Source organism: Electrona antarctica, assembly GCF_951216825.1.
Source record: "Electrona antarctica genome assembly, chromosome: 22".
Classification (NCBI taxonomy): Eukaryota; Metazoa; Chordata; class Actinopteri; order Myctophiformes; family Myctophidae; genus Electrona; species Electrona antarctica.
In genome coordinates, this window is record NC_136805.1 from 39423752 (window position 1) to 39446273 (window position 22522).

Below are 22522 nucleotides of genomic sequence, written 5' to 3' on the forward strand. Positions count from 1 at the left end.
GTCTCAATGTTACTGTTTACTGGTTAAAAATGGCTCCTGGTCCACACCCCGTCCGCTTTAGAATAGGTTTTTAACGTTTGCTTTTAAAGTGAGAAATGGCCTTGCCTTTTCCTCACAGACCGTATTAACAATGTTGCCGCCATTGACTTAGATCTACGGCAATTGGTCCTTCATAGTGGTTATGATCGATCGAGTAGTAATGCTACTTACATTAGCACTGGGTTGCTAGGTGATGATGTAAACAGGGAAAAAAATAGTCCATCTTGATTGCCGCGCGCACACACACACCCACTGTTTGTTCCTTTCAAATGCCGTTATCTTGGATTCCTTGTCCCAGATGGCATTTCTGGTCAAAACAAGCTTTATTCGACGGTCCATATAGGCAAAGTAGTAATCGCCGCGGTAAGACTCGGAGCGAAAGAACAATATCCGACCCGTCACACAACACACATCGTAAGTTACATAAGTAACATCTGGTTCTGGTTTTTGGATCCTTCAAAATAAGGGTTGCGCGGGAAAAAATGATGGCCGGCACGGGTGAATGAATGAATTAATGCTGTCTGGAAAAGTTTACACTCTCCATCCAGAGCTCTAAGGTCGACCGACCAGCTGCAACTGACTCTGCTCACGACCAAAAAAATAAATCACACCCGTGTGAACCGAGTGGTGCAACTCCGTGTGGGGGTCCCCGGTGGGGTTGCGGCGAGCCGCCCCGCGTCCGAAATGGTCGAGAAATGACAGAGTGAGGCTTCATACACACATATCAGACGAACATGCTCTGTGCTGTCCATGTTTTATGGCCACCTCAATGCTTTTCCAATGGAAGTCACGTGGTTTGACCAAACAGTTGTGTGTGATGGGGGGAGGGGTGGCAATCAAACACCAGTGTTTGGTCAAACCACGTGACTTCCATTGGAAAAGCATTGGGGCGGCCATGAAACACAGGCAGAGCACAGCACAGTTGTTCTTTATGTGTGTACGAAGCCTGACCAAACAGTTGTGTGTGATGGGGGGAGGGGGGGCAATCAAACACCAGTGTTTGGTCAAACCACGTGACTTCCATTGGAAAAGCATTGGGGCGGCCATGAAACACAGGCAGAGCACAGCACAGTTGTTCTTTATGTGTGTACGAAGCCTTAGGCCCAGTTCACACGTACCAAACACCAATCAAGCAAATGTTTGGTCGTTTTTTTGGGGCCACCACAATGCTTTTCCAATGGGGGTCACATGGTTTGATCAAACATTTGTGTTTGATGAGGGGGGAGGGGCAGAACACCACCTGCAATCAGCAATCAAACACAAATGTTTGGTCAAACCATGTGACTCCCATTGGAAAAGCATTGTGGTGGCCCAAAAAAACAACCAAACATTTGCTTGATTGGTGTTTGGTACATGTGAATGAGGCCTTACTGTGTGGGGGAATTAGCATTTATCAGACACCTCTCTCTCTCTCTCTAATTAGCAGGCACCAGTGCAACACTATCTCTCTCTCTCTGTTTCTAGCACAACAGCACCACTTTTGCCCCTACTGGTACTCTAAACATAGGGACAGACATAGGGAGGACAGGTACGTGGACATAAGGACATTGCTGTTCCTTGGAGTGGATGCACAAACTCAAAAAAGGACTAGAGGTGACGGAGCCTTTGCAGCGGCTGCCCCGAGGCTCTGGAATAGCCTGTCACTTTATATTAAGAGTCCATAGACCTTTTTAAAATCACTACGAAGAAGACACACAGGCTATTTCTTCTCTCTGGCTTTTGAGCACAGCTACATTTGATACTCTCAACACCATTGATTTCACCTCATTTTTCTGACATGCCATATTTGAAACCAGTTTTTCCCCCCCCAATTGTTGCATGTACTTGTTGTACTCGTTTCTCTTGTTGTGTTGGATAGCACTTTGGTTGGTCTCGGTCATTTGAAACGTTCTCTAATAAATACATTTTGAGTTGAGTTAACCCATTTTGGGCGGGAACCCCATTGTGTTTTAAGCATTATGTTATACTTTAGCTATTGAAAAATATATTTGAAAAGTCGTGAAAATGTGGCACAAATCTTTGAATATATATTTCAGAGCGAACATTTTTAACTAAAATATTGGCTTCTGGAACTACATATTTTGAGATGGGGTCCGTGGCCCAATAGAGATAATTCTGGGGGTCCTTGACATGAAAAAGGTTGAGCACCACTGACAGAAACATGGGTTTTTCAGAAAGATGTTAGGATTTAGAAGCCTTTTTTTTTTAATCGACCTCAGTCCAAAATGAGTTAAACAAAGATTATACGTATACGATGATGTACGTAAATGTGGTTTTTTTGTGTATGCTTGTGATGTGTGTGGGTCTGTGTGTGTGTGTGTGTGTGTGTGTATTTGCAGGAGCTTACATTGGTTGTGAAGGGGCTTACATTGGTCGCAGCAGGACTCGGCGAGGTCCTCTCCTCCGGCACTTCCGCTCTGCTCGGCATCTTCAGGCCGCCGTACTTCTTCCAGTACATCCAGCAGGACACGCACAGCCGGCACTGCATGTTGGGCGGTCCCCACGAGTACCACTGGGCCGACTGCATCGCTGTCAACGTCAAGGACAACACCGGAGGTACAGCGGGTTACGCGCGATTCATACTCCTATTTTAGAGCCGAATAAAAGTCGGTTCGGCGCTGTAGAGCCTACAATGTGACGTCATTTGAGGTTCGGGGGGGGGGGGGGTACCGTCCTAAAGTCGGCTCTTCGGTGCTACTGAAAATGTCTGACGAGCCGAAATCATTTCGGCACTACAGCGCCGAAACAGCGGTAAAATAGGAGTATGAATCGGCCCTTAGAGAACCTCCATTTATTTCACTGCTCTCTCCTCACCCCCACAAATAATTACTGTTTTTGCTGCTGGACAGACACTGCAGTGTTTCCCCATTACTGTAATTAACCAACAGGCATGCAAACGGATTAGGGGTGAAAAATGTGAGAAGGATGCAAGGGAAAGACAGACCGGTTAGTGGGGAAGGTACTATAGAGGGTATGCGTGTGACATCATCATCAAACCAGGAAGTTATGCAGGAATGCCTACTGAGTGGCTAAAAACTACTTTCTGGCCTGGACAGCCCATACATACAAACAAAAAGTCATATCTAATTGCATTAAACGACATTAAACAATGTTAAACTCACTTTGCCACTCGATTTTGCCATTCACTTTATGCATGCGCATACCCTCTATTACTGTAGGTATGAGGTCTGTCCTGTCTCTCCATTGGTAGAAGGCTACTGGCTATGGCATGTACACCGTCTATAGAAACAGTCCGCACTCACAGGGTGGACTTTCTTTCAATGTCATTATTTACCGCAGCAGCAGCAGTCTCTGACAAACGGACGCGTTTTGGCTACTACATCATCAGCACACTACACGTACACGTACACGGTGCCATTATCACGTCAGACGTTCTTCCTGTGCATGTCTGTCAACAATGTGCCAGCAAAGACTGCAAAGCAATTGCGGTTCTTTAACATCGAATTTCATCCTCAAATTTCAGCTGACCTGCTGCCAGCTGCATTTAAAAGCACAGCATCCACTTGCTTCACTACAACAAATAATGCATCTTTTCCTCCTCAAAAACTCATTCTGCAAGTAATACTCTAGGACCTGGCTAAGATATGTATGCGCTTCATTTAGCGGAGAATATCTCAACTGTTCTTGGCTAATATGACCGCTGCAAACAACGTGGGAACTGTGAAAAATTCTCTATCCGGGGCGAAATACCCGGAAATGACCACACCAGACACCTACTTCAAACATGGCTCTATCTTCTAAACTGAGATGCTCAAAATGTTCAGAATACTCATGTTAGAATACTCTATAGACCATATGCACACGGCGGTCATCTTTCCTCAAGTTAATGGCAGGGTGGAAACTAGCCGCAATTTGCCAATGACTGCCCATACATCTAAACAGACAAAGTCCTATCTAATTGTATTAAATGATGTCAAACTCACTAAAATCGCAGCTGTACGAAAAGCTTGAATGATGCTCTTTCTATCTGCAAAGTGTTTGTTTCATAAAAGTCCACCATAGACATGTTATGAGCTACTTTGTCAAAAAAGAAGCGCTCCCTTTCAGAAACGCAACATCCTGCTGCCTCCTGCATTATGTGCAAATTCAAAACAGGTGATACGCAGGGCTGTTGAGTGATTAATCAATGAGCGCTTCCAAACTCCAATACTTTGAGAAAAAAAATCACCTGCACGGAATTTCTTGACATAAAGTAGCTCATAACATGTCTACCGTGGACTTTTATGAAACAAACAATTTGCAGATAGAAAGAGCATCATTCAAGCTTTTCGTACAGCTGCAATTTTAGTGAGTTTGGCATAATTTAATACAATTAGATAGGACTTTGTCTGTTTAGATGTATGGGCAGTCATTGGCAAATTGCGGCTAGTTTCCACCCTGCGATTAACTTGAGGAAAGATGACCGCCGTGTGCATATGGTCTATAGAGTATTCAAACATAAGTATTCTGAACATTTTCAGCATCTCAGGAAATCTGTCGCACAAACAGTTTAGAAGATAGAGCCATGTTTGAAGTAGCTGTCTGGTGTGGTCATTTCCGGGTATGTCGCCCCGGATAGAGAACTTTTCACAGTTCCCACGTTGTTTGCAGCGGTCATATTAGCCAAGAACAGTTGAGATATTCTCCGCTAAATGAAGCGCATACATGTCTTAGCCAGGTCCTAGACTAGTATGAACCATTCCATAACTAATAAGCATCGAAACACGCATCACTGTTTCACTTTGAGTAGGAACAGCTCGCAATGACACCGTGTGGCCAAAGTGGGTGTCCAGCGGTGCCACAGAATCCGTTTAACCACTGTTAAACCCTCTATACTTTGTAAGACGGACCACCAAACCTCCATGCCAAAAAATAGCAGATCAACAAGCTCACAATGCGTCACAACGTGGCACGTTGTGAGTTTGTAGATCTGCTATAGAGCGTCGCAGTCCCGCCCCCTTTCATGACGACGCCAGGCCCAGGAAATAATTCCCCAATCCATTTTTCCCATAGACATTTCAAAAAGTATTTATTTAAAGACGGTTACGCCACGGACAAAGCCAACTCGAGTCGTGACAACTCATGACAACAAACACAATATTTTGGACCAAACAAATAATTACAAAGAAGAAAAACCACAAAAAAAGTGTTGTAACCTGCCGTTTTTTTCTTCTTTCTAATTATTTGTTCGGCCCAAAAAATTGTGTTTGTTGTCATGATTTGTCACGACAAGAGTTGGCTTTGTCCGCGGCGTAAACGTCTTTGAATAAATACTTTTTGAAATGTCTATGAGGAAAATGAACGGAGAATCATTTCCTGGGCCCTGGTAGGGGGGCGGGACTGCAACGCTCTATTGTTGGTGAATGTTCACCCCAGAATAGGGATGCTGGGGTTCAAGTGGTTCAATGTTAGCTGCTCCTAATAATTAACTACCATCAAGCCAGTGTGCAAAAGTAGGTCAAATCAATTATGCTGTCACTCCGAGTCAGAGCCGGTCTGAAGCACACTGGCCGACTGACCAGCTCTACTTGAACCATAACATGACATGTAGTGTTGGATCTTTCTTCAGCCAATTGAAACGTAGGCCTACTCTCTCCATGTTCTCACCTCAAAACACTTATTATTTCTTAAAATCGACCAGATCACAGACGGAAAAGTGTGTGTCAGTCTGTAGCTTAAGTAGGCTAGATTCACTTACTCCACTGAACGAAGCCAGCTGCAGGTGACCAGCACTGCAAATCAGGGCCCGCAAATCACCCTTGATAATACTTCATTGGCAGGTATTTGCTAATTTTGCTTGTTAAACGCAACATTTTATTAAAGTAGCTTTATAAGCAATAATATGTCAACATTTTTAGCCCGCAATGAGTAAAACGCTTTGTCATTGGTCGGAAAAAAAAAACCCCGGTTGAAATCAGGAAATAGACCAATGACAAAGCTTCTAGGAAAATCTTTGAATGCAGATTGCGGCCCCTAGGTGTGTGAGACTACATTTTTTGGGAGCGTTTTACCCATTGCTGGCTGTCTGAATACCAAAAAACAAAAAATTGGTCATTACAATTTGGACATATTATTGCTTTAAGACAAGACAAATGGAAATGTTTAATAAAAAAAAATACCGTTTGTAGGGGCAGCCCCGTTGAGTAGGTTAACCGAATATCCCGCGCACACCCCTACCTAAGGGTAACACTTCATTTCCTGGATGTCTTTATTTTAACAGACTTAGAAGAATAAAACTGATTACGTGATTATACGTGGTCTACTCTACAGTGACATACTGTAAATACTGTATATACTATACTAGGCACCACACACACTGCTGCTCACAGTGCTCCACTCTCTTCTCCTCTCCGCCACTAAAAACATTTTGCGGGTCTTGTCACGGCGTTAGCTTGAATATATCACAAGAGCCTCAGTGACCAGATTGAAAACTAAAACGGCAGGATTGCTCTTTGAAAATAGTTCACATTTGAGGCAGACAAACAAGGAAAGGCATAGGACACGTTAAACACGAAGGGGGTCTCGCAACTCACTGTAAGAAAACAAATCTAATTTTATTCACAGCATGAATAAACTTGAAAGTATACTTGGGGAAAAAAGACTGCAAGGTCAAAACGTTGTACATTTCTGCTGTGAACACAATTTGAGCTTTTGAAGCGAGTTGCGAGCACCCTTCTTGTTTTTCATGAGTCTATTTTTGCAGTTTGGCTCGGCACCAAGAAACGGAAGACGTGCGTAATTTTTTCTTTGTGCGTTACTAGCAAGCCCATTACGAAAGCGATGCTACAGAGCAGCAGTGCCATCCAGGCAAAAGACCAACACCCCAAACTCTCAAAGAATCTCAGTCAATTTCGGACAGTGTTGCCATTCATCTGAGATGTGTAAACTGAGATGATGTATGTACTACGTAATTCCTGTGATGACAGATAAAAAGCCTGCGCGCGCACGCGCACGCACGCACGCACACGCACACACACACACACACACACACACGTAACTCACTGTAACAGCTCTCGCAAGCTCTGCCCCCTCCTGTCGTCGGCGTGTGAAAGGCCCCTGGTCCCGCCCCGTTTACCGTCGCCATCTTCCCATTGGTCACTGAGATCTGGTTGGGGTTGGGCTTATTACTGTGAAGACAGCAGAGGAACGACGATAATAATAAAACGGACCCGCCGGCCTTCTGCGGGGGCCGTTGAACACACATTAAATATGCATATACAATACTCTCGACTGCAGTCATTCTCACGATACAATAATGACGGCATAATTAAGTAATTAAGACCATTTGGCACACATAAAAGACACTTACTATGTAGGGATGTAAACCTGCTTCAGCTTGCTTTCCGCTTCTGCCGCCTTCAGCCGTTTCTGCAAGACAAAAGAAAAACATTAAGATTAGTTGGCTGCCACAGACCAGTGGGCACTAATCAATTGGCCTTAATTAGAAAGTTATAACTTTTAGCTTAATTACTACTGGTTACAATGCTCTGTTTTCAGGAAAGAAAAATCTGAAATGCTGGTTCAAGCAAGTCAGCGTGACCCTCAGGTCCCTAAATTGTCTCTAATTAGATCGCTAAAATAGCAGCTCTACAAGCTCACAATATTGTTCTGATGCACCATGTTGTGGGCTTGTAGATCTGCCATCTGCCCAGCGCATACAGGGCTCAAGTGGATAATAAATACTGTATAATTGCTCTCACCTGCTGCACATATCTGTCTGTGGTCTTCCACATGTAGTAGTACTCTATGATGCTGGTCAGAGACTTCCATGGCAGCTACAACCAACGAACGAAAGAAAGAAAGAAAGAAAGAAAGAAAGAAAGAAAGAAAGAAAGAAAGATGGAGGAGGGACAGAGTGAGCAGAGAGATGAAAGAAAGAGGGGGGTGGGGGTGGAGACAGAGAACAAATTAAGGGTATTAATAACTCGTGTTCTCGCCATGCGGGTGTGAACGCCTTCATGAATATTCATGAGCAGGCCAGAGAGGGAGATGACTGCAGGATGGAGGCTGAACGGTTAAGTACGGCTCGGTCTGCCAGTACCAGACCAAGACCCACATTCAGTCCCGAGTGACAGTGTTACATTCATTCTGAAGGGTACAAAATGTAACCAAAGGGACCCTTGGGCAAGGGTCACCCTAAATGTAGCCTCGGAAACCCAGACGTTTTTATTTCCAGGGAGGAAAAAAAAGTCTGGGTCCGAGTCCACTTCAATTCGGCATAGAGTAGCGCAAACGTCGCTCACTCTCTGCTGATTTCTGATCGTCTGCACCTTTGTTAAATTGACACACACGCACACATGTACACACACACACACACACACACTCCTCTCTCTCTCTCTGTCGCTCTAAGTAATTAGTCTCATGTCGCGCAGCTGCGCATAGTTTCTCCCGGCGGATCCTGCCGGGAGCAGCCTATGCCATAAAAAGCATAGGTGAGTTCCAGGCTACCCTAAATGGTAAATGGTGCATTTATATAGCGCCTTTATCCAAGGCGCTTTAAATAGATTGTGCATTACATTCACCCATTCACACACACACATTCATACACCGATGGCGACGGAACCCATGCAAGGTACCAACCAGCACATCGGGAGCAATTTGGGGTTCAGTGTCTTGCTCAAGGACACTTCGACAGTAACTCTGCGGGAGCCCGGGTTTGAACTGGCAACCTTACGGTTACCATCCAGCCACTCTACCCCTGAGCCACCGTCGCCCCGGGTGACCCTCAGAGTGTAAGGAGAATTCCAGACCAGTGCTTTTCTTACCGTAAACCAGTGGTCCTTGAGAGGGTTTCCAGGTGGTCCCCAGCTAAATGATGGAGTTGGTAACAAAATGTACCCTTATAGACCTTTTAACTCATGAGAGCGTAAAATTAAACCAAATGGACCCGTAAGTAATGTTACACAATTGGCAAATGTAGAATTGTTATTTTGCCTGTTGTGTCTTATTGTGGACAAAATCTTATGAGACAACAAAATATTCTACGATTTGGGTCCAGGAGGCTAAATCTCATCAAATGGCTGGTCCGTGGCTCGAATGCAGAATTAATAATGGACCCCGATGTAAAAAAAGGATTGAAAACCACTGCCGTAATCTGATAAAAGCGGTACCAGTGATAAGAAGCAGACCGCACGCTCAGTGCATGTGTGCTGGGTCTAAGGCTCGTTCGCCTTGTTATAGCAGCCCCGTTGGGGGAAAAAAACGTTGGTCATTATGAAAGACAAAAAAAAATTCTGAGCGATCAAAATAAGCGATTTAGCCTAAGACCCGCCGCCCACGGTCGGAGCCGCAGTGGGCTCGGGGTGGAGTTATGATATTTTTCACCTGTACCACTCGTTCTGGGGTAAAAGAACATCGGATTAAAGTAAGAATATGGTTGGTCCAGAATTCTCCTTTAACACATTTAGGCCTGACCTCAAACATTTTAAAAAATCTTCTAAATCCTCCAGTTTTCTGAAATAAATATTTGCACGATTTTTCAAAAATAGCAGACCTACAAGCTATGAGCTTGTAGATCTGCTATTTTTCAATAGCTAAATTATAACAACCAAAAGGGGTTCCCGCCCAAAATGGGTTAACACATTCGTGTAGAAACGTCATATCTATTCCAACCGATGGGTCCAGTGGACATGTACACACGTCTTAGCGCTTTTTCATTGATATCAATTTTAGGGGGGGGGGGGTTGGCCTCTCCTTCTGCACCATACTCGTCTCTCTCCTAATCTAGGGAGCTCTCCGTGGTTTTGACCACATGGGCATACTTCTGTCTTCAACATGCCTCTCGTTTAGAATCTTAATACTTCTAGAGAGACTTTATCGTAATCATCGCTGAGGTAAGCAAGCAACATTATGCCTCCCGTTTTTTTGTACGGAACGGAAGGGGGGGGGTTCCTATTTTGAGAGAAATCCCAGCGCTCAATGTGTTAAAAGAACACGATTTTACAGTGCGCACGCACGTACACACACACACACACACACACACACACACACACACACACACACACACACACACACACACACACACACACACACACACACACACACACACACACACACACACACACACACACACACACACACACACACACACACACACACACACACACACACACACACACACACACACACACACACACACACACACACACACACACACACACACACACACACACACACACACGGCTTGAAATGTGTACCCGCGCTCTAGTCTGCAAAAAAACAATTGGAGCACCAACAATATACATGTGATGTACATTTTATTTTACAGATAAGAAGAATTGGCACTATAACCGTAGTTTCCAAGTTAACATAAAACAGTGAACGCCTTAAATAAGTCTCATGACAGGTCACCACTGGGGCTTTATGCAATATCCTGGGCTCAGGATTTAACCCTTTCAGGGCAGGAACCCCTTTTGGTGTTCTAAGCATTATGTTATACTTTAGCAGCTATTGGAAAATAGCAGATCTACAAGCTCATAGTAGCGCAAATCATGAAAATGTGGCGCAAATCTTTGAATATATATTCTTTCAGAGCGAACGTTTCTAACTCAAATCTTTGCTTCTGGGGGGGGGTTCCTGGAACAACATATTTTCAGAGGGGGGGTCGGCGGCCAAATACATAATAATATTTGGGGTCCTTGACATGAAATAGGTTGAGATTGAGAACGACTGACATGGAAACATAGGTTTTTGAGTGGTGCAACCACTCAATGTCCCTATGTCCGTCCCTATGTTTAGAGTACCAGGGGGCACCGTTGCACCACTCACTTCAGATTGGTCTGATTTTTCAGAAAACGGTTGTTGTTCTTCCGGCTGTACTGTGGTCTTCCACACGGAGAAGAGAGAGAGACGTAGACTAGGGACTAGAGAGTCCCTCCTCCATTCATCTCTCCAACGAGACAGAGGCATTGAATTTCTCCAGAGGCTGACCCCCCCCCCCCCACCCCACCCCCCGACTCTAATCAGATCGTCAACTGTGTTTTCATTTGTTCCTCCCCTCCCTGTGATAGTCCATAAAATAACTGGAATTGTATTGCCATTGTTTTATGTCCACAACAACAATGTAAGCACCATTAGAATAAAGGGTGTGCTTCTGTGCAAAGTGCAAACCCTAAAGCATAGATAAAACAGCGTGCCTCCGCAGAAACGTTTTGCGAGGAGAGAATGATGGATCGATAAACGTTGGGCCGTTGCTGGTATACTGGTAAATAAATGGTGCATTTATATAGCAGCCTTTCTCGAACAGCATATACGGACGGCATTATCCCATTTTGACCCGAGATCAGATTCTAAAAATGTCTTCTACATGACTACATCCTGACAGTTTTCTGAAAAAGCTATGTTTCTATGTCAGTCGTAAAGAATAGCAGACCTACAAGCTCGTAGCGCGCCACTCGGTGGCGCGCTATGAGCTTGCAGATCTGCTATTTTTCAATAGCTAAAGCATAACATAATGCTAACACCAAAAGAGGTTCCCGCCCAAAATGGGTTATATACACCTTATTCACACACCGATGGCGGAGGAGGCAGCTATGTCAAGGTACCAAAGTGCTCGTTGGAAGCAGTAAGGGGCCGGGGGGGGGGGGGGGGGGGTTCAGTGTCTTGCTCAAGAACACGTCGACGCAAAGCCAGGATGAGCGGGACTAGGCGATTTTAGGCTCTCCCAGCAGGGGGGGTACTAAACACTTTCTGGGTACACATCTGTGAGAACTCATTCTCAATGGTTAAGTTATAGAATATAAACAACTAAATATGCAAGAAGACAAGTACTTATTTTTCTAGACCATATGATGTATTTACTCATTTTGGAGCATACTGTGACTCAGCATGTGAGTCAAAGCATACTTTGACTCAGCATGTGAGTCAAAGCAACCAAAAGGCATGGCTCCCCCATATCTTGCAAGTATGATCAAACCCTACAAACCCTCCCGCTCACTCAGATCAGCCAACACAGGGAAGCTGGAAGTATCCTCACTAAAAACGCTGCAACAACGCTCCACACGTCCCAACTCTTCTCCCTTCTGGCTCCAAAACTATGGAATGCACTTCCCCGTTACAGTCAGAACTGCAGCATCACTCCCAATCTTCTGCCGTAGTCTGAAAACCCACCTTTTCAGACTCCATCATGGCCCATAGCACTTGCTACCCCCTTAGATAGCACTTTTTGTAGACTTAGATAGCATTTGATACAGACTTATAGCATGTTACGTAGACAGCACTAGAATTGCATTGTATGTAGTCATAGCACGTCATAGTACATATGTATAGCATAGTATAGTATGTATAGTTTATATGTATAGTTTCATTATATAGATATTCCACAGTTACGTTCTTAGCTTACACATATTTCATGATAACTACTTTTCATGTATGTGATGTATTGCCATGCTTTTTGTTCTTGCTTAATTTAAATCGCTCTGGATTAAGAGCATCTGCTAAATGCCTAAATTGTCATGTCAATGTCAATCATGTAACGTTGCAATTGACAAAATATATTTAACTTTTCTTTTTTTTGCCACCAAGGGGGTCACGTGTCCCCCCCCCTAAAATCGCCTATGAACGGGAGGATCATCAACCCGATCATCAAATCTAGCGTCATAGGTTTGATGATCAAGTCCATATAGTCAAGTCCATATACTAGGTAAACCAGAGATCTATAATCAAGTCTCAATGGTATAATATCAAAAGTATCTATAAGCTGTACATTGAAACTACACACACTAGGATGCCAAGTCTAAATTAACCTGGCATCTGTCTACAACATAACACGCTATCTGAATTCTATTTTAGCCTATTGCATAAGTCCCAAACTCTATCTCCTCAACCACTGCAACTGGTTATTATGGACGGAACAGAAAGGACTGCTTTTGCTACGTTGTGCCGTCGAGCAAACTAACCAACTACACAAATTACATACAAAAATACAAGATGGCACCTACTGGCCTGGGCCGTGGCTCAGCGGTCCAGGCACCTTGGCTGGTAATCCAGTCTGGCAGTGTGCCGTGGGTTCGACTCCCGATCCCGACGGCCTTTACTGCATGTCTTCCCCCCATCTCTCCCCCATTTCCTGTCAGCCTACCGTCTGTCCCTTCATAAAATATATAAAATAAAGGCGAAAGCCAAAAAAAAGAAAACATTTACAAAAAAAAAAGATGGCACCTACTTTCCTACAGAGAGCCTACCGTCGAATCAATCACAAGCCAGGCACATTACCGAGTTAAGCCTATACTAACTGGCAAATGTACAGCGAAGGCGCGCCTCGACTCAGGGGAAAAACATTAAACAAGGTTGCACCGTCCGGAACAATTATTTGCACTCGCACAAACGCTCCTTATAATATTTCGAGGTCACACATATTACATTTCAGGAGCACGTGTGACCAAAACAGTCAACCAGTAATATGTAATGTAATAACAATTCATGATGAGCACCTGGCTTTTTCCCCACAGCCACAATATAACAATTTAGGCCTTTAGCAGACGCTCTTCTTACTCCAGAGTGACTTACAGTAAGCAGGGTAAACATGAAGGTAACGCATTCAAATGCATAGAAATAGTAATCTAGCGTCATGGGTAAACCAGGGACCTATAATCAAGTCTCAATACTATAATATCAAAAGTATCTATAAGCTGTACATTGAAACTACACAGACACTAGGATGCCAGGTCTAAATTAACCTGGCATCTGTCTACATAACACGCTGAATCTGAATTATATTTTAGCCTTTGCATAGGCCTGCAAGGTCATCAAGGCTAGGGCAAGTGCTGCGGGCTAAGGTGGAGTCTGAATAGGTGAGTGTTCAGATTACTGAGTCGCAGTTCTTCCTCAGGTCGGACACACACACACACACACACACACACACACACACACACACACACACACACACACACACACACACACACACACACACACACACACACACACACACACACACACACACACACACACACACACACACACACACACACACACACACACACACACACACACACACACACACACACACACACACACACACACACACACACACTCACAAAGTCTTGTCGGATGTCGTTGAAGTCTTTGCCGTATTTCTCCAGCGCCTCCTCGAACATGCCGGCCTCCGAGGCGCTCCACTCCTCCATCTCGTCCCTGCAGAGCACCGGGCCGCCCGCCGGCACCAGCACACTCAGCGCGCTGGACAGGTCGTAACCGTGGCGATGCAGCGTGTCCATCGCGTGGAACTGCGAAAGTTGAGGGGAGAGTGCAAAGCAGAGGAGAGGAGACGCCGGGTCGCTTACTTTCGATTGAATCCCTGTGCAATGTGTGCATGAATCCTCTGTGGCATGGGCCTGCCTGTGTGTGTGTGTGTGTGTGTGTGTGTGTGTGTGTGTGTGTGTGTGTGTGTGTGTGTGTGTGTGTGTGGCTAAATAGCTGGCTAAATACTGTTCTGTCTCAGCTATTATGGCAGTCTGTCTATCTGGCGCTGTTTCATTTATCCCTAGGTGGCTTAAAAAAAGAAGAAAAAAAAGGAAAAAAAACATCCTGTCTAGTAGTGTCAAGTAATAGTATGTCATCAATGTGCTATCTTTTTTTTCCTCTGTGTGTTAAGCATGTGCAGCAGTTATATCTGGTTGGACCATATAATGTAACCTAATTCTGATCAGTGTTTGGGTCTATTTTATTGCGCCTCTTGTGCAGATCCAAATGTGTGTGTGTGTGTGTGTGTGTGTGTGACTCACCAGTGTGATATCTCGCGAGGCCGCGGCTGCACTCATGTGTAAGCTGGGCTGTCGGACCGAACTGCTGCAGTCCAGCGCTCGAGCGAAGGTCCCGACCGCCCTGTAAAATTATTCTCATTAATTAGCTTATTAATGAGCTTAACTTGACATACCATATGGCATCCTCAGAAACCCACCTCTAACATAAGGACATGGCCATATGGTGGGTACGTTTTGTACTGGCTGAGGGATAATTAGAGCCCACCACTGTGTGTTGCCCACAAACTGAGTTGCCGTAGTGTTGCTGATAAAAACACTTTAGTATGAATGAAATCAAGTGCAAAGTCTAGTCTCGCAAGACTTCCGGTATAGAGAACGCTCCCCGCTTGGACAACAACAGAGGTACTGAACAATATGAACAAAATATATAATTATACCAGTCTTTATGGGATATAACAGAAAAAGGGGGAAAAATATAGTTTTGGGCATTATTCTCCTTTAACCCATTTAGGCCTGACGTCGAAATAAATAAAAAGTCTTCTGAAAGAATATATTATATTCAAAGATTTGTGCCGCATTTTCACGATTTTTCAAAAATAGCAGACCTACAAGCTCGTAGCGCGCCACTCGGTGGCGCGCTATGAGCTTGTAGATCTGCTATTTTTCAATAGCTAAAGTATAACATAACGCTTAGTTAAAACACCAAAAGGGGTTCCCGCCCAGAATGGGTTAAAAATCAGCAAATCTGGGACAATTCACTCCTCACCAGCAGACTTGTCCACTTGTAAATAGCAGATTTACAAGCCCACAACAGGCCACGTTGCCACGTTGCTGTGAGCATAGATTTATAGTATATCTAGAGAGCGGACGGCCCTGCCCGGCTGACCCCACATATTCATTTCAATGACGGTTGCTCACAACTGCATATAATGCACCCGGAACACCACTCTACTTCCTGGATTGGCTCCAATGTTGGAGTCAATAGAGCGTCGCAGTCCCGCCTCCTACCCTGGACCAGGAAATGAAACCCAATGCATTTTTCCCATAGACATTTCTTAAAGTATTTATTTAAAGACGGTTACGCCGCGGACAAAGCCAACTCGAGTCGTGACAACTCATGACAACACAAACAATATTTTGGACCAAACAAATAATTACAAAGAAGAAAAACACAAAAAGTGTTGTAACCTGCCATTTTTTTCTTCTTTCTAATTATTTGTTTGGTCCAAAATATTGTTTGTGTCATGAGTTGTCACGACTCGAGTTGGCTTTGTCCGCGGCGTAACCGTCTTTAAATAAATACTTTAAGAAATGTCTATGAGGAAAATGCATTGGGTTTAATTTCCTGGTCCAGGGTAGGAGGCGGGACTGCGACGCTCTATAGAGCAGGCACACTATAGTGTTTCAAACTATATACGCATGCTCAGTAGCGTCCCAAATGTGGAATTCTGAGGCTTCAATCATTCTCTGTGTGCGGTTCTGGTGGCTTGGTTGTGAGCCTCTATATAAATTGTTTTTGGCAAAAAAATTATTGGCAAAATATTGTTAAAGTAGTTGCTCAGAGACACCAAATGGTGGTTAATATGGAGTTTAGGAAGAGTTGGGGTCATCATAGCCTCCGGTACCCAGGCTTTCATCTTGGTTTGCATTCGGCTCAAAAAGAAAACCCTGGGGGGGAAAGCATTGGAAGATTTGCATAGGAAGCCCACTTCCTTGTATTTCGCTAACCAATAACAGTGCAGTGGGGCGTCGCTCCAAAGTTGGTGACGTCAGTGTTCTAACTTCTCTGATGTTTCCTACCGGGGAGGGGGGGGGGGGGGGTGCTCAGATCGGTGAACCAATAGGATCCATCGGCGTGCTCACACCGGCACCAATAGGAGCCCGCCTTGCGTTTGCTTGTACCCGCCCCTCTAGGCGGGTGCCAGAAACCATTCTATAGGGTCATCATAACATTCGGGACAAGTTAGAGGTCTCTGAGCTGTTAGGGGTCAGAGGTTAAAGGTCATACCGTGCCACCACGAGGAATTGGTCTATCTGTTTGTTGGTGAGGGGACACTCTGGATCCCAAAGCTTCTCCTCCAGCTTGGACTGGTCTCTGTCGTCTACGTCACCACGGTCACCTGTGTGACACAAAAGTACATGTGAGTGTGTGAGTGTGTGTGTGTGTGTGTGTGTCTGTGAGCGCTCGCACTTGTGTGTAACCACAAATGTCTTTAACCTGAGGCCGATTCTAGCGATGTACAAGCTCGCAGCACGGCACAAAGTGACACACTGTGAGCTCGTATATCTGCTATTTTTGAATAGCCAACGCAAACATTTAAAATTATTTTAATATTAGTCACACAGTGAGGGGGCCTTGTGGTTGAGTGTCCGCTCTGAGACCGGGAAGTCGGGGTTCGATCCCCGGCCGGGTCATACCAAAGACTATAAAAATGGGACCCAGTGCCTCCATGCGTGGCACTCGGCAACAAGGGTTGGATTGGGGTTAAGACCCTGCGACATACTAGCGTCATGTCCAGGCAGGGGGTGCACTTGTACATCAAGCTGCCTCACGCTACAGAAACAGGAGATAGGCTCCTGCCCTTTGGGCCTCATGGCTCAGCAAGGCTTACTTACTTAACACAGTGAGGGGGAAATAAATCATGCATTATTGGAATCAATATGCATCGTGGTGGATCAGTAATTCTTCTCAAGAAGAAAAAAAAATAGACAAGCTAATAGACAAGAACATAGACGAGAAAATAGACATGCTAATAGACAAGAAAATAGACGAGAAAATAGACATGCTAATAGACAAGAAAACAGACAAGAACATTTATAATCAAATCGTAGCCCTCTGAATTGGAATCGAACCCAGGTGTGTGTGTGCATGCATCTTACTGTAAGAAAAAACTCCTGCACTGTCTACAAATGCAATTAAAAAGATTGAATGGGAACAACAACGTTTCGCTGTTAGACCCTCATCAGGTTATCTTTTGCGTGTGTGCGTGTGTGTGTGTGTGTGTGTTTTTGTTTTTACTTAATTTGTATTTGCAGGTAGACACAAAAACAAAAAACATAAAATGACAATTACAGTGCAAGGGTTCAGATAAATCATTAATATACAACATATTCCAGTCCATTTATGAATGTCCATCATTATTAACATTGGTGTCGTTTTGTTGATCCTTATAGTCAGTCCATTTCTCCCATTTTTCAATGAATAGTTCCTCTTGCAGTCTCAATATATGAGTCAGTTTCTCCATTACAAATATCTCCTCCACAATGCTCAGCCACTGCTCACAAACTGGGGGTTCTGGTTTGTACCATCGCCTTGCAATTGCTTTTTTACTAGCTGCCAATAACACTTTGACCAGGTAAATATCTTCTCTCTGTGTATTCTCCTGTGACAAATCACCCAGATACAGCACAACACTAGTCTTAGGTATCTCATAGCTAAGTATCTTCTTTATCTCTGACCATACATCGGTGTGTGTGTGTGTCTTACCTTCTGGTAGCATATCGGGTACATCAGCCTGAAAGCGTGGCCCCACTCTGATTTCCCCTTTGTCTGCCAGCAGGGTCTTTTGTGTCGGGTCGTACACCAGGGAGTAGAAGAATGTATCCTACAAAAGAACATGTCAATTACAAAAAAATACTGTCTGCTAAGTGCTAACGTGAAGACGCATCGCAGAATAACAGAAAACCCAAGAAAGGATTTGCTTCTGTAACGGTGAAAGTTGAATACATATCGCAATTGCATACATGACTGCTGGGTCTCAAGACAGATTTCGGTGTGAACTGACAATAAAGTACCATATCATATCATATCATATCATATCCTGACTCTAGGACTGTAGGGTTTTTCAGAACCAGAACATTGCATTGGAGGCATGAGGATGATGATTGAGTTTGTTTTGCCATTTTTGCACGACACTATTGTACAACAAGTAGCCTATAAAATATGGCATAAGCAGACTCATCGACATAGCAAATTATATAAATATATAAAAACATATATTATAATATAATATATCATGTCGAATTGTCGATTCATTAAAGCTGTATTATGTGACTTTTTTCTGTGAATACGTTCATATTTTGTCCCATCGGTATGGCAGAGTATGTTACTAGAATGTATACCTTTTTACAATGGGGGTGGTTGAATTTGGTCTCTGTGGTCTCCTATTGAGACATTTAGATGCATTTACAGTAGGTCAAATTTGTATTTCTCCCCTGAACAAGCAAGCAGGCAGAAGAAAAAAAAACCCAAAACAAACTGATTAATTGGAGAAAGAAAACAATGATAGGGATAATTGCTACAGTGATGAATAATTGCTACAGTGATGAATAGTAATTGCAGTCTTATAATGAACATGCTTGCGCTCTTTTGTGAGTGCACACAATCGCATCCGGGGTTGACATTTCAATCAGCAGACTATCTGACAGACTTGTGAGGCCAGGCACACGGGCAACAAAAGCAGCGGGAGAAATCAAATAATAGATATCGATCCTCATGATGAGCTCAAGGTTCAATGTCTTCAAAACCCTTTGAGACCACAACAAGTCCAATTAACGAGGGCACTTTTTTTTCCCTCCACCAGAACCAGTTGAATGCTCAAAGGACCAAAGAGGAGCACTATGGACCCATGCCGTTTTCCCTATAGTTGCATAGGGACATTTCCCTTACATAGTAGTTTTGAATACACTCAACTCACGATACGTATCAGGATATGAGGTTCACCACGATATTTTAAACACAAAATTATTTTCCAGACAAATGACCGAAAAATCTTTTTTTTTGTGATTTATCCCCCCCCCCCTGAGCTTTTTTCACACTGTTTATTTAACTACATTGCAAAAGTAGCATTACTTTTCATGTAAAATTACTTAATTTCTGTGCAACAACTGTAAACATGCTTTCTTTTTTAGAACCTAGGTTGAGTTAAATGTAAAAAAAAAAGCTTTCTTTGATAGCATCTTAGGATAGATGTAGACCAATTTGACAGTGCAGAAATATAATTGCCTTCCTTGATGTATTAATGAGCATCAACGACCATCACCCTGGTCACAGACACACACAGCTCCCACACAGCTCTCACATCTCTGCAGGCTTCTAATGAAAATGACTGCATGGAGTCTGTCTCATTTCTCTCCAAAAGCACTTGAATATGATGGAATATGATTAAAGCTCACATTTCATATCACATTCATATTCCAGAATTCACTAGACCCCATTAATGTTTTTTTTATTTTTTACAATTTGTTTTTTATTTTTTATTAAATGGATATATATCGTCGGGATTAATATCGATATATGATATATCGTTACATGCCTAATATGTATTATTAAAACATTGCTATGTATGTATGCATGGGAAAATGGGAATACATTTGTCTGTAAATAGGCCATAGGGTAGTATTAAATCTTATATCGCAAGAGAAGTCATGACAATTTGACAGTATTGTTCCATAATCAAAAATGGTGACCAAAAATAAATGTGTTTCTGTATTTATGTTTTGTTAGAGGTGGTGGTGTTCAGACGACGAACAAGCATGCTCAGTTATTGGTGTTAACGGTCTGGTCAAAAAGGCCAGGGCCATGGTTTTTGTCCCAGTCCATCCCTGTTGTCCAGTAGCCTCGGAAACCCAGACAAAAAAAGTCTGGGTCCGAGTCCACTTCAATTCGGCATAGAGTAGCACAAACATCGCTCACTCTCTGCTGATTTCTGATCGTCTGCACCTTTGTTAAATTGACACACACGTGCACACATGTACACACACTCCTCTCTCTCTGTCGCTCTAAGTAATTAGTCTCATGTCGCGCAGCTGCGCATAGTTTCTCCTGGCGGATCCTGACGGGAGCTGCCTATGCCATAAAAAGCATAGGTGAGTTCCAGGCTAGTTGTCCAGTGACAAGAGTAGTAACTTTTGGCCGAGGGCTTATTAGCTGGGCTCTCAAGGAGAGTGGCGATTAGCTCCTGTCATTCACGCCTACATTTCTCCTTTTTATAAACGACCCAATATATCAACCTACGAGACCTGCTCACTGACACTGTAGTAAGGTAGCTTTCTGTCTACTGAGCTGCAGCTCTGTGTGTGTGGAAAAAGTACACACACACACACACACACACACACACACACACACACACACACACACACACACACACACACACACACACACACACACACACACACACACACACACACACACACACACACACACACACACACACACACACACACACACACACACACACACACACACACACACACACACACACACACACACACACACACACACACACACTCTAGGTGTGCCCTGGGATCTTTTGGCTATGAAAAGTGTGCCCTGGTGGAAAAAAGGTTGGGAAACACTGGTCTACTCCTTCTGTGTCTCAGTCACAAAGACCTGGTTACCACACTGCTCCGGGCAGCACCTCCGCCTCCCAGTTCTTCTGCGTGTGTGTAGTGTCAACACTCACACGCAGAGATAACACACACACACACACACACACACGCGCGAACGCGACACAGTTTTGGTATGGAATGAACATAATATAGTAATTAGGCCGGCATCGCTTTGCCTAAAACACTGAATTATGAAAAGGACCGCAATTGGAAAAAGCCCTGCCGCTGGCTCCCATTTGTTGAAGAGAGATCTATACATTTTCAAATGATATTGTTGTGATGCTTAAATTATCGCTTTGGCTAAAACGCTGAATCCTGCGGATAAAGTAGCCTATACATATACCTACAGGCATTCATAACTACAGACATTAATATAGCCTACGCCCTACGGCATAGGATTGTACAAGCTTGATTGACATTTGTAAATAGGTCAATACAAAAACTGCTACGAGGATAAAACCAGAAAAGCACTAAGACTTGTAACTTACATCAGGTATAGTAAAAGGAAAACGTGACAACCCTATGGAAAAAGGGTCAGAAGAACTGGGAGGCGGAGGCGCGGGGGGTGCGCTGCCATCACTGATGGGCATTTCAAGGTAATGGAAATTACAGTCTCCCTCTCCCTGGCACATTATCATGCTAAAATAGTAGCCGCTGTTGTTCCATCATCAATGCAGAGGTTAGAAATGTAGAACAAAAAAAAACATTTTTGGAGCTATCCACAGCCCACCTCTGAGACGGTACAAGCAGATAGTGAGCATTAGTGAAGAGTAGACCCACATAATGTAGATGATATGGTTGGAAAAGGGTGACGTGAGCAAATGTCTTGTCTTTTGTGTAAGAGCAAACAGGTGGAGGCTATCCTGTCCTCTCTTGCTAACATTTATTATATATAAGACTTTATAAAACTATACAAGACTAAAGTCCTAACCACACCAAAGGGTCAAGACGGTTGTAGCGTTGTCCCTGCGGTGTGATACGTCTTGTTGCACGTTGACCCAACGCATGGAATTCAATGGCCCAAACCACACCAAAGGGTCGAGACGGTTTTAGCGTTAACTCCTTGCAACCACTTTAGACTTTGACAAACACCTGTCGCATGAAATGGATTATGTTCACCTCAGTGGTTCTGGCTTTAAATGGCTCAGTGCACATCTGTGGTGAACCAGAACCAAATCAAAAGGGGACTGTTGCTCAAACTCACCTCTTTGTCAAGGTAAGAGAGCACTGCTTCAGTTTCATTCAATAATGCCACACTGCACTTCCCCCTAGGGGAGAAAACACAGGGAGATACAAATTCAGAGAAACATTATGAACGAGTCGGAACGGAAAGGGACATTTCACTGCTGGAAGACTCAATGTTAATAGTATTTGTAGTAGAGAACAGTAGCACA

The 22522-nt window shown here is 43.8% G+C and overlaps 1 protein-coding gene across 1 annotated transcript in view; it reads right to left on the reverse strand.

The window, feature by feature from the left end:
- The window catches only part of mta3 (metastasis associated 1 family, member 3), a gene marked incomplete at its 3' end in the record, with an annotated part of 50637 nt that overhangs the window by 20572 nt on the left and 7543 nt on the right, over positions 1–22522 (reverse strand). Inside the window, 9 exon segments of the mRNA XM_079493186.1 lie at positions 2408–2568; positions 7042–7166; positions 7349–7407; positions 7740–7814; positions 14073–14261; positions 14760–14859; positions 16747–16858; positions 18226–18343; positions 22333–22396. Of these exon segments, the coding sequence (XP_079349312.1) occupies positions 2408–2568; positions 7042–7166; positions 7349–7407; positions 7740–7814; positions 14073–14261; positions 14760–14859; positions 16747–16858; positions 18226–18343; positions 22333–22396 (1003 nt within the window).